Below are 12932 nucleotides of genomic sequence, written 5' to 3'. Positions count from 1 at the left end.
TGCTGCACAACTGCTCTTTCACCTGGGCAGAGGCCAGATTCAAAGGATTTGTAGGGTCTTAGGGTGCAGGACTGATGCTGTTTGGGGCCTAGCACTGCCAGCCTTTGTGCCTGCTTGCTCGCTTCCTGCTCAGCCTGTATATTTACAAAACTCTATTTATGCCAGCCTTTGTGCCTGCTTGCTCACTACCTGCTCAGCCTGTGTATTTTCAAAACACTATTTAATGGACCTTGTTCAAGCTGCCTTGGAAATTCCCATGTCATAGCCAGGTGAAGGTGCACTCAAGTGATATAAATCATGGATGTGCAGAAGGTAGAGCAGGATCCACCAGAAGTTGCCTTTGATGTGCTCTGAACTCGGTTGTGGGCTGAGGTTGCACAACACTGCCTGGCAAGATATGACAAGAGGGGGCTTTTGAGACAGAGTAGTCTTTCTTGTCTGGCCCTACTTTAGAGAGGACAGTCCTTAACTTTGGAAAGCTATCAGATAGCAGTCGTCTATTTGAAAGTGTCCTCTTTTTGATGGGCTGCCCAATCTGTTCAGTTCAAAGTCAAAGAAACACAAGAAAGCAGAGCAGGGGCCTAGAAGTTCCCTTTCAACTGCTAGCCCCTGGGCAGCAGATTGAGCAGGCATACAGATCAAATAGTCAGTCTCTACACAATGGCATTTCTATTAGAATAATAGTTAGTTTTTCTTAATTTGCACCTATACGTACGTTGCCCTCTTTTGTTCATGATGCATTTCCTCTTTTCTGGCAATGCGGAAGTGGCCACCTTACCTGATGCACTTTGTCCCAACCACGTTCAGCCACTGGTCCCTTGAGGAGGGAGAAGAGAGAAGCAGGAATCCTTCTTTCCAGGAACATCTTGGACACATACACATAAGCATAAAAAGCAGCTGGGCAGGCGGAGGTAAAAATAACCGTGTAAGTGGCTGCTAATCCTGCCCATTGGAACTGCCTGGACTCCAGAGGCTTGACCTTTTGGGGCACAGTGGAGAAGAGAGGAGGGGGTGGCTTGGCTTGCTTTCCTATTTTTTGTGGCTGGACTGAACCAGACGGGAAGTGGTTGCTATAAAAGGCTCCACGAGGATCTACATGTGGCAGGTACCAAACAGACAGACAAGGCAGGGTCGAACGCTCAGTCAGTCAACAGAACACTCTTTCAAGGAAGAGAGGCAACTATTCCGGCTCCAGCTCCACTGTGGCAGGTAAGTAAGGGAAGCTTAGATTGCTCTTTGCATTTTCTGTGACTGCCACTGGAATGCCAAACTTTCATCTAGAAAGTGCACTTGATTTTAAGTGGTTCTCTTTTGCTTTCGGGCTTGCATCAACGGCATTCGCAGGTGACACTAAAAGGCGCGTATAGAGCAAACATGCAAAAATTATCCTTGTGAGGGGCATGCTTTTGTGTTGTGTGAAGTGGCGAATGCAAAATACCCTTAAGAGCCCACCCCCTACCCCAACCCCACTGGTCATCCCAGCCACCAGACCTTAGTACTGTGTAAGAGATATTGGGGCTGAAACCTGCCTGCCTGCAAATCACATTCTTTGTCCTCCAGGTGTTTTCCCCAAATCACATTTATGTGGGCTTTGGTTGAGGTTGCTTTGTGAAGGAAAGGCCCTCTGGACACAATCAGAGGCATTCACTTCTTCACATTTTTCCAAGTCTGCGCTCCAGCGTCACAAACCCTTTCTCCATCACCTCTCCATTCAGCTGGCCCAAAATTCTGTGCTTTGTGCCGCATTTTACAGCCCAGAGGCAGTTGCTGCCCAATGGCGGTGCTATCTGCCTCATGTAAACACCCTGGTGTAGTCATTTCTGAAGCCGTGCCAAAGGGAATCATTGCTCTCACATGGGAATATATACTGTTTCAGAATGACTAAGGGCATCTCGACCATTCAACGGACGTTTGCGGGTCCATTACATGATGTCGTAATCCTCCAGTGATTTTCTGGCCATTTCCCCCTGCCTATCCTGTGTTATCCCCAAATGGAAAAAATGCAGTATTTTTTCAGCCTGCTCGACAGGAGCATCATGATCTCCCCGTGTATTTCTCGCATAGCGTGAAGAAACCGCTGTGCGTGTGTGGCTGTGGGTGGTTTTTTTGGTTTGTTGGGGGTGCGGTCACGACAGCAGTGACATCAGGGTGGTGGGTGTGTCGGTATACTGACCTGCCAGCTTGCTGCCATGCCATTACTAAATGCACTGCACCGACTTTTGCTCCAGACTTCAGCTGCTTACTCTACAACACGGAATGGCCAGCATGCTGGCAGGCCAGCATTCCAGCAGTTTGCCCGGAAGCCGGTGCCTGCAAGGGATGGGGTTCAGGCAGTTAGGTGGAAGTTGCTGTCCACCCACATTGCATGTCAATCACCAGTAATCTGCGAGGGGAGGGAAAGGGGCAGAAACCAGGGAGGAAATTTTGCAATGCTCCAGTGCATGTAATGGCTTTTCGTGGAAAAGTAACCACCCTGTGAAAAGGTAAGGAATGGAGACAGAAACAACTGTGTCTGATCTAATCCCATGATGAAACTGAATGGAGAAAGCCCCGGTATTGATGCGGATATCTGCCCCCGTGTGATGAACCCCTCAGGGGCAGTGAGAACAAGGAAGGAAATCCTGGCATATTGGGGGGACAAATGACCCACTTCCTACATGCAGGCATTGTCCGCATGGTGAAATAATGTGGCTGTCATGCAAAGTTGTGCCATCTGAATCTGCCCAGGTAAAAGAGCAATTGTGTAGTCTTGTGAGTGTGGCAGGCCTGGTCTGTAGCATCCTACCAAAAGGTAAGAAGAATTTTTACCACACTTCTATACCTGATAAGAAATTTGGGGAAACAGGGGAGTGGTAAAATTCTCCTCACCACTTTGAACAATTTGGCATTGGCCATCTGTGTTTATCCTTCAAGTTGTGAGAATTTTACCACACATCTGCATCCAACTGAAAAATGCAGAAAATCGAGTGATAATATTCTCCTCGTCAATGGGCAGAAGGTTACTACATGGTAATGGCCATCTTTGGGCCAAGCTAGAAAAAGTAGGGCAGTCATGTGTATTTTATTCACATGTCTGTCCCATACCCATACATATATAAAATGTGGTCTATTATTTTTTTTTTACATGGAATGGAGCGCACAGGAGATAGGAGCTAAACACTTGTTGTGCACCATTGCCTGAAGCAATTTTCTCCTTAGACCAGCTCACACTATGGAAGTAAGGTGGGGATGGGGTACAGTTCTTCTGGTTCTACTAGTCATGATGGTTATATATTACCTCCTATATCAGAGGCAGTACACTTCTCAATGCCAGTTGCTGGGGAACGTGAGAGGGAGGGTGTTATTGCACTAATATTCCTTTGTGGGCTTCCCATAGGCATCTGGTTAGCTACTGTGGAAAGAAAATGCTGGACCAGTCAGGCCTTTGGTCTGTTCTGGCACAGCTCTTCTTATGTTCCTCTCACCCACACACCCCATTTCTTTTAAGACCTCCCTAACTCCCATTTTATATGTGAATGGGGCGCTCACAATGGCTGCCCCGTCACATCCAGTTGGTGCTATGTTTACCCTGTGTTGTGAGTCAAGTTGTACCACACATCTTTTCCCAACTGAAAATCCAGGGAAGCAGAGAATTTATAAAATTATCTTCATTGCTTAGCAGGGAGGTTTAAGACAATCTTAAGCAAGTGCACATGGAGACAAGTTGCTACTTCATCAGTGGTCTCCTGTATTCACCCCGAGTCTGTCTGTCTGTCTGTCTCTGCAGCCATGAAGCTTGTCCCTGGTGACATTGCAAAACGACTAAAAGAGATGGTACTGCTGACAGCTCAGAACCTGCCCCAGGTGGAGGTGGCTAGTAGTTACACCATTCTCCGAGAGCTGGGCAGTGGTTCTTTTGGGCATGTGCTGATGGCGGTCCACCAACGGCAAGGTATGTCAGGACCCATGAAGTGGATGAAGGGGTGGGAAAGCCTATGAAACAGGCCCCTGAATTAATGTTAATTTGAGGCAGAGAGCATTAGGGCTGAGCCCTGGTAGATGGCATGTACAGGGTGTCTGGGCATGTACTGGGTATTTTTTCTTCACTACTATGAAGTAATCAGAACCAGCCACAGCCTATCTGGGACTAGACAGAGCCTAGTTCTCACTGAGGTGCTAAACTTTTCTTCCTGAGATATACCAGTTCAGAGTACAGGTGGGTTAACCAAACTGAATATTCCTTCATACTACACACACACACACACACACACACACACACACCACTATACCTTCATATAAAAAACTACCATATCAGGGAGAAGGCTAGAACCCCTCTCCCCAGCATGCTAGTTTTCTGTAGGTTGGATTCAGACCCACTAAAACCAATGAGACTTAAGTTAGTTATGACTAACTTAAGTCCGATTGAATTCAGTGGTCTGCTCTAAGTACGACTAAGTCTGGATTCAACCCTAGATAGTGGGGATTATTTTGTATGGAGGAGAATTCAATCATGTGAGCCCCACCTACGCCCTGACGTAATACAGTCCAGTCACAAGCTTGTCACCTCCTGCAGCATTTGCAAATGCAATCCTTGTTCACATTGTCAAATAGATTTAACTCTTTTCTTTGGTCAAATTGCACATATGTAAGATATTGTGTAAATCAGCCTGTGTTATTCCACCTGAAGGGCTGTTGGTGAAGTGGCAGTTGGAAAATGACAGTTGGAGAGAACTTGGGGGGTGAAGGCAGAGTCTAGAGGGGCCTGACAGGATCATCTCTGAGGTACAGAGACTTCATCCTATCAACTCTGAGAAATGTGTATATTTTCTGAAGGAAATATTCTGAAGAATTTTCTAAAGAAAATTATATTTGTTCGACTCACTAAAAGAAGAAAAAACAACATAATTGTTCCTATTCTATTGAACACAGGAAAATATACTTGTTAGTACCATTCCCTGAGGAATCTATAGTGTGGAAGGAGATTTGGCTAAACTGTGACTTCAGGGTATTGCTAGACACAGCCTTGATTGTGCAATTGCCCTGTCTCATTCACAGAATTTTTCAGGGGGTTCAGATTATGTCATCTCCCATTTGTAAACGCCCCCCCGCCCCATGCTTTCCCACTGCTTCTTTCATCTTTATTTCCACACAGAAAATCTGTTGAGGAAGAAAAGACAGCATAGTTCCACAATGTCTTTTGAATGGAAATGCTAGGAGCTGTCTGTGTGGAAGCACCCAGAGTCTTCTACAGTCTTTGAATTTTTATTCTCCCCATTAATGTTTCAAAGGGTCATTTGTAAAATTGTAAATAGCTCTCCCTAAAATCTAACTTGTCTCACTGAAATCCATGAGACTAACTTAGGCTGCAATCCCATACACACTTACCTGGAAGTAAGTCCCATTGAGCTCGCTAGGATTTACCTCTAGATTTACACACCTAGGATTGAACTTTTGGTCTTAAGCCAACTCAGTATTACTTAAATTGATAGCATGTCATCATTTTTAAAGTAATTGTATTTCATAATTTGCTAGTTATTTATCTTAAACCTATTTTAATTAGATTATTCCACAGTAAATGATTGTGTTTTTTTAAAAAAGAAATCCCTGGTTGTTTCCTTTAAAGTGAACATATATGGGCTAGAAAAACAAGAATCATAAAACACTTTAGATTGGAAGCTCAGTCCATAATTACTCTAAATCAATTCCAGTCCTATTTATTTGTTTGTTTGTTGATTGCATTTCTATACTGCCCCATAGCCAAAGCTCTCTGGGCAGTTTACAGAAGTTAAAACATTAAATACAATATAAAAAGTTTAAAAGCCATTTACAGAAAAACACATAAAAGCACACAGACAATATACACAAACAACATATAACTAAAAACAACATTGAATTATCAGTCATAACTAAAGACATATCCAGGACCAATTAAAACTCATCACGTGCTGCCAAATGCCTGGGAAAAGAGATAGGTATTAACCTCGTGCCTAAAAGATAATAATGTTGGTGCCAAGTGGACCTCATCAGGGAGCTTGTTCCATAGGTGGGGGCCACCACTGAGAAGGCCCTCTCCCTCGTTGCTGCCTTCCAAGCTTCCGTTGGAGGAGGCAGTCGGAGGAGGGCCTTAGATGCTGAACGTTGTATTTACATTCATTCATTCATTCTCTTTCTATACCGTCCCATAGCTGAAGCAGTCTGGGTGGTTCACAAAAATTAAGAATCATTAAAATACATTATATAAAGTATATACTTTATAGCACAACAGCACTGTTACACCACAACAGCATTGTGGGGTTATATATGTACGTATGTGAGGCCAGCTGGTTTGATCTGGAATGGGTAGAACAATCCTCTCTTTCATGAGCCAAACACTTTAACCTTTCCTCTCTTCCAGGAACACCCATGGCACTGAAATTTGTACATAAGAAGAATACAGAATTGCAGGATTTCCTGAGCGAATACTGCATTGCACTGACTTTGGGGGCCCATCCCTGCATTGCCACTGCCCTTGGTATTGCCTTCCAGACTCCACAACACTACGTCTTTGCACAAGAGCTGGCCTTGGCCAGGGACCTCTTCTCTCTCATGGTGACGCAGGTAACAAGGCATGGACACGACACAATTATTTATTTAGATCAGTGGCACGGTGTAGCAACTGGCAGACCCTGGGTCAATTATGCCTTCCCATTGTTCTCAGCCCTCCATGGTGTTTTTTTTTTTTAACAGCTCCAAAAGTTTAGGTGGGGAAGAGAGATAGGAGAGTGCAAAGTTTCTTCACTCATATGTTCTTCTCCCTGTTTTTGGTGCCAAGGTCACTTGTAATAATAAAAGTGCCTCTGAGCATGTACAGAGCTCATCATTATTGCTAGCTTAACATTTTTAGACCCCACATTTCAAACATCTCTCAAGGAAAGTCTTATTTCTCAGCCCATTGCCTCTTCGGCACATCATCCCAATTCTCCAAGGATGTATAAATCCAATTCCTTTGTAAAGCAAATCTGAATTCTCAACCTACATAAATCATGGTCTTGGGTTTGAGAGTGCATTAAGCCTTGACTCTAGGACTACAACCCAATTAAAGACATTTTAATCAGTTAATCAGATGATTATTCTACTGATTATATTTGCATACGGCTACAATCAATATTTCTAAAGCAAGAAGTATACTTTCTTTGGTTTTTAGTTGATGTGCATGCACATGTTGAAGCAGGCATCATCCTAAACGAGGCATTCTTCCAGTGTGTGAGAGAAGGGAGACTGCCTCTTTGAAGGTGGTACTTACCATATGTAGTGTTTAGAAGTACCTTTTTTTTTTTAAAGATCTGCACAATTAATCAGAGAACCTTTTTAGTCAAAATATTTTTAATCAATTAATCTGATAAACCCTGCTTAAAGGGCTAGAAACCTTTTTTTTTTTTTTAATGAAAGCACACATTTCCTCACTGTCCTAGCTTCTGGGAGTGATAACAAATTCGTGCTTACATCAAGTGATAATAAGAGACACGAATACAAACAGTGCATATGCACTATTTTCCTCCTCGTCAGCTCCGTTTCAAGTTTCTTTTTGGAAAACTGCCTGAGACTGAATGCTTACAAAGACTGGAGCACATACTCTGGCTGGGTTTAGTTATCAGGACTGAATGGAAGTCAGTAATGCCAAGGGGATCGCGAACCCCCCCAAATATTACTACCATCACCATCATCACCATTATCATCATCATTTATTACATTTCTATACCACCTAACAGCCAAAGCTCTCTGGGCAATTTACAAAAGATTAAAACCATAAAATACAATATTTATTTATTTATTTATTCATTTCATTTCTATACCGCCCAATAGCTGAAGCTCTCTGGGCAGTTCACAGAAATTAAAACCAAACAGCACACAATAAAACAATTTAAAATATATAGAACATTAAAACCACAATATAACAATGCAACCACAATAAAACCTTGTAATATAAAGCATAATATAAAATCCATTTACATACAACAACAATTAAAAGCAATCAACAATAGGAATCCCAGGACTGGTTAAAACCTTATATGGTGTCAAATGCTTGGGAGTAGAGGAAAGTCTTAACCTGGCTTTGAATGGATGACCGTGCTGGCACCAAGCAGACCTCACTGAAGAGGGTGCCCCATAATCAGGGGCCACCACTGAGAAGGCCCTCTCCCTTGTTGCTATACTCCAAATCTCACTCAGAGGAAGAGGAGGGCCTCAGATGACAATTGTAGTGTATGGGTAAATTTATACTGGGCCCAAATGACCCTGTTTGAGGATGCCAGAGACCTGAGGAGTGAAGCTTGGTGTTCCAACTTCAGGGAGTCTGTGAGGTTGTACATGACTTTCAGATCTTCCGCTCTTTCTCCAGGTTGGTGTGCCTGAGCAACGGGTGAAGCGCTGTGCCCTCCAGCTTGCCAGTGCCCTGGAGTACATGGAGACCAAGGGGCTGGTTCATCGTGATGTCAAGCCAGAGAACGTGCTACTGTGCGATCCTGAGTGCCGGCGCATCAAGCTGACTGACTTTGGGCTGAGCTGCCCACGAGGCCAGGCTATTGAGGCCTTGCCTGAGAGCCTGCCCTACACGGCGCCTGAGTTGAGTGTCCTGGGCCCCAAAGCTCATTTGGAGGCCCAGCCCAGCCTTGACACATGGGCTCTGGGAGTGCTTCTCTTCTGTGTGCTAACTGGCTACTTTCCCTGGCTCACAGCTGTGCCCACCGATCAGTATTACCGCAGCTTTGTCTCCTGGCATCGCAGCCCCCACTTTGCCCCACGACCACCCCATTGGGGCCGCTTCACTCCCCAGGCATTGGAGATGTTGCAGGGGCTGCTGAAGCCCAATCCGGCTCACCGTAGCCCAGCCAAGGAGGTGATTAATTATATCAAGCTACCTTGGATGCTGCCGGAGTCCCAGAGCCATTCCCGGCCCAGCAGGGAACTTCTTGGCACCAGCCAGCGGTGCTAAGGAGTCATGTCAACTGTGTGGAAAAGAGAAAGGGTGGCACCAATCCCAAATCTCACTTTAGCCATTGAGGGACCAAAGATACCCATCACCAAACTAAGATATCTCATTGTTCCCAGGAACAAGGGGAAAACAGAGTCAAGCCACAGAAACAGAGAAAAGACTGCCAGCTTCAGAAAACAGAGCAAAATGCTAGCAGGACAAAATGACTCAGGGAACCTCTTCCTCGTGTGTGACATTGTCATTGTCTTAGGAGAATTGCTCTCAGTCCCATGTCCCAACTCTGGATCAGAGATTCACAAGACTTGATTTCAGTCTCTCCTTGGTCAGTAGCTGGCCATCTGATCCTTGAATAAAGCTTCATGGAAAGGAACCAAAAGGGAGTTACACAAGTAATAGGTCCCAAGGCCTTGGTATCTCCTCTCACCCACTCTGGATCAGACCAAATGGTGTTTACCTAAAATTGCTTCTGAATTAATAGGTTGGAAATTAGTAGCCTTGATTTTTGCAACAAGAATGGTCAGATTTACAAAAGAGGTTCTGTATTGTTGTGAACCATGGCATCCCACTGTTCAAGTCTGCCGGTGCTTGTCATGGCTTGGGCACTAATATGCAATTATGCTGTTCTTTGTCCAGAACCACCTTAGAATGTTTCGTGTCAAATCCCACTGCAGGATGGGAGAATGGAGGTAATAGGATCTGCAGTTTGATCTTGGACTGGCAAAGCTGCTAAGGGGTTTCAGGGGAAGATAAAGCTGATTTGGGGTCTGGAATCGATGTTGCTGTGAATCTGGCACTACCTGCCTAAGCACTTGTTTGTATGCTGCTGTAATACTCATCTTGTACATTTGTAAAATAAATGGATTAAATTACAAAGGCACTATATATCGTCAGTACTCTCTTTTCCAAAGCAAACAGATCTTTTAATGGTTGACTGGTACTTCCTCCTGCTTGGGGAATGGAGAGGGGAAAATTGATAACCAGAGTTGTGGTGGCTAAGTGTGAATCATTACTTAAAGTTCAGCTGCTCCATTCTGGCATCCTGCCTACAGCCAGGTTGCTGTTTTCATCATCCTTCCTTTAGCCATCTGTCTTCTGAGCCCTTGTCCCATCCAGTTTCCTGACCCCACAAGCCTCTCCTCCTAATTTCACACAGTCCCTCCTCTCTAGATCCTGGGCATCTCTACACCAGCCTAAAATCCTGCATTTAAAATGGTGCTTTCTGCTTCCGTTTTAAATGCAGGATCACAATGACTCCCTTTTTCACCCTCTTCCTTTCCCCCCTCCCCTTTCCCCCTCCTTCTCCCCATATCTGAGTCTTCCATATCTTTCATTGATCCTGCTCCTCTTCTTGCCGCTTTTCCTCTTTTCATGGATGGAACTCAAGCGGAACACCACAGGGACATCTGTTATCTATTTAAAAATGGAACAAAGGGCATTTAGTGCAGGAGATGCCTTGGAGGTTCACGGCATCATGTAAAGAGCCCACAAACTTCTGTGAAGGAGCAATCTCAATTTCAGGCTAAAAGCTCCATCTGAGATCTTTTCTCCAAGCCTTTTCCACTTCTCTTTCCATCAAGTCCCTGCTTCTCAGGTTCTGTCCACACATGCAGAAGAGTGAGGCAGTAGAATGCTGTGATGGTAGATTAGACTGTACTACTTCAAGTTTCAGATGCGGGATCGTATTTTTCTAATGTTCTCCTGTATTAAGAACTCCCTACAAACATTGAACCAGCCAGGGCTAGAACCTTTCTCCTCTAACATGGTAGTTTCCATTTAAAGACAGATGTTTACATGGGGTATCTTTCAAATGTGGTACCCCTCACATGAAGTCTGACATACTACAGTCCATCCCACCATCTCTGCATCCTACACCTTCATTCTGCTGCACATACAGACCCAGCCATAGGGCTTTCTCCTCCAGCTGTCCTGTATCCTTGACTCTCTTTCCATTTAGCTTCCCAGCTCTCTGCTCCTCTGGAGTCAGAGACAAATGGCCACCATTACATTTGGCAGCCATTTTGAGAACATCATATCCCAGAAGAAATACAGCAATCAGTTTGAACCTCCCACCCAAAGGCAGAACCAGGCCATGCCAAACTGTGCATGCTCACATACCCTACACAATCCAGACCTTAGCATGCCACAAGCAGTGAAGATGCCTGTTGCCCAAAGATGCCTGTGTAGACCAACCACTGCAGATGACGCAAGCAAGGGAGTTGAGGCCTATTTTGCAAATGGAGGGCAAACATTAGAAGGAAAGAAGGCATTTTAAAACAGACAAAGCTTGCTGGAAGGTTGTTGCTGTTTTCATTCAAGAAGGTGTAATAAGTCTGTGATGACAGTTATCTTCTAAAAATGTGGCGGGAGCATGTGTGTGAAGCTAGTAATCACCCCATCCCCACTCGTCACAAATTCCCCTATAATTGCACCCATGATAACCAATGCCAATCCCTAGGTAGGATGAACCCATGGGAGCCAATATGGCTGTCCTTATAAGGAGTGCTTACGCAACATGGAGGGGACGAGACACTTTCTCTGTACCCTGAAAATTTTCTCATTTCTCAAGTCGTGTCCAGCATGAGACTCCTTAAGCTACAAGACACCAACATCCAAGAGCAGCTGTAACCGGAAACGATTAACAAGCAGCCAATTTTGCTTGGCTCCTGCAACCTCTCACGCAGCTACTAAATATAAACCAGCGCTGAAGATGGCCACAGCAGGTGGGTGGAAGAAAAATACTCTCCTCCCTTCCTGTGCTTCCTCCTTTTTGATTCTCTTGAGAGAGCTCATGTTTGAGACCCCAAGGCTTTAAGGGGGATTATGTTCAGGACTTGTGTGAATTTTTACACATCCAGGACTGATCCATGCAAGCACAGAGTTTGGTACCTGACATTGAACTGTACATCCTGATTAATAACATAATCATTCAAATACATGGACACAAGTTTCTAGCCCATATGGGTAGAGGAATGAGACTGAATATACACCAGTAGTGCAGGGAGAAATCTCAGTAGTCAGAGAGGAGCTGAACAGCATCGCTGTGGTCAGAGGATAGGGCTTGCTGCACAGTTCCTAATCATTCATTCCTACTAGCTAGTGGTTGCAACATAAGATCGTGCATGCAAATGTGTTTAGTTTGCTTAATGGATCAGGCTGTTGTGTTTTACTCTCCCTAATGGAGAATTTAGATTATTATTCTTTAATGCATAGTATACACAGCTTAGGCTATAGTGAAGGGACATTCGCAGAAGTATGCTCTTCACTACATGAGAAAATATGGTAAAGGGAGACTATTTGAATTGGCCTTAAACATCTTTTACAAGTATAAGGCCATTTTATTTGACTTGTCATGGCTAAGTGTTTAGTATTTCTGGTACTAGCAAACTGCAGTGATTAATTTCAGGGGTGGGGGAGTAAAGGAATATATTTGGGGACATTGTTAAGATGGGGGTTAAATCTATCCTCAAAAGCCAAGTGTGTGGAGCAGAAGACTGAATCCCCAAAAGTTTTGCCAAATACAGTCCAATTACTTTCCCTCATCAAATTTGGGGCGGAGGGCAGGGGACCAAGAACCAAGCATGCCACTATCTACCTTGCTCTGAGGTCTGTTTCTTGGCCACACTAGAGCACTACAAAGAGATGGAATCAGAGAACTGGCTGTAATGCCTATGTTGAGATTATTACACATCTGTATACTGGTGAACTTAATTGGTTATTTTTGTTAGTATTGTTAGGCTTCACATAGTGACACTACAGATGGTAGTAGCAACAGCAATTAACAGCCAATTTTGTTGCTGCATACATTTAAATTAAAGGGTGTGCAAATAAATCGTGACTACCACTCAGGGATTTCACTTACGGGTCAAAACCCATGGTGGGGAAAGTAATGACTTTGTCTGATTTCTTTTCTAGTGCTCAGTGCCACTAGCTCTCCTTCAGAGGTCCTAAAAGATATTCTTGGCTAACTCTAGCTGGTAACTTC

General features: G+C 44.2%; 1 protein-coding gene across 1 annotated transcript; it reads left to right on the top strand.

Moving 5' to 3' along the window:
• Positions 1–1120: 1120 nt before the first annotated feature.
• On the top strand, positions 1121–9831 carry LOC146341668 (serine/threonine-protein kinase SBK2-like). The gene is made up of 4 exons (XM_084805147.1): positions 1121–1209; positions 3767–3931; positions 6374–6576; positions 8357–9831. Exons 2-4 carry the CDS (start codon positions 3769–3771, stop codon positions 8948–8950), a joined length of 960 nt encoding a protein of 319 aa, XP_084661273.1. The 5' UTR covers positions 1121–1209; positions 3767–3768; the 3' UTR covers positions 8951–9831.
• The last annotated feature ends 3101 nt before the right edge of the window (positions 9832–12932 follow it).

The sequence above is a fragment of the Heloderma suspectum genome, chromosome 6 (genome assembly GCF_057233095.1).
Source record: "Heloderma suspectum isolate Gila_16-S chromosome 6, 16-S_ref, whole genome shotgun sequence".
Taxonomy (NCBI): Eukaryota; Metazoa; Chordata; class Lepidosauria; order Squamata; family Helodermatidae; genus Heloderma; species Heloderma suspectum.
This window is presented reverse-complemented; position numbering and strand designations above follow the sequence as displayed.

Bases quoted from the DNA above. Each gene is read 5' to 3' on its own strand.
- LOC146341668 (XM_084805147.1), top strand. From the start codon at position 3,769: ATGAAGCTTGTCCCTGGTGACATTGCAAAACGACTAAAAGAGATGGTA. The intron at 3,932-6,373 runs GTATGTCAGGAC...CCTCTCTTCCAG, and splicing joins GGCGGTCCACCAACGGCAAG to GAACACCCATGGCACTGAAA. The intron at 6,577-8,356 runs GTAACAAGGCAT...CTCTTTCTCCAG, and splicing joins TCTCTCTCATGGTGACGCAG to GTTGGTGTGCCTGAGCAACG.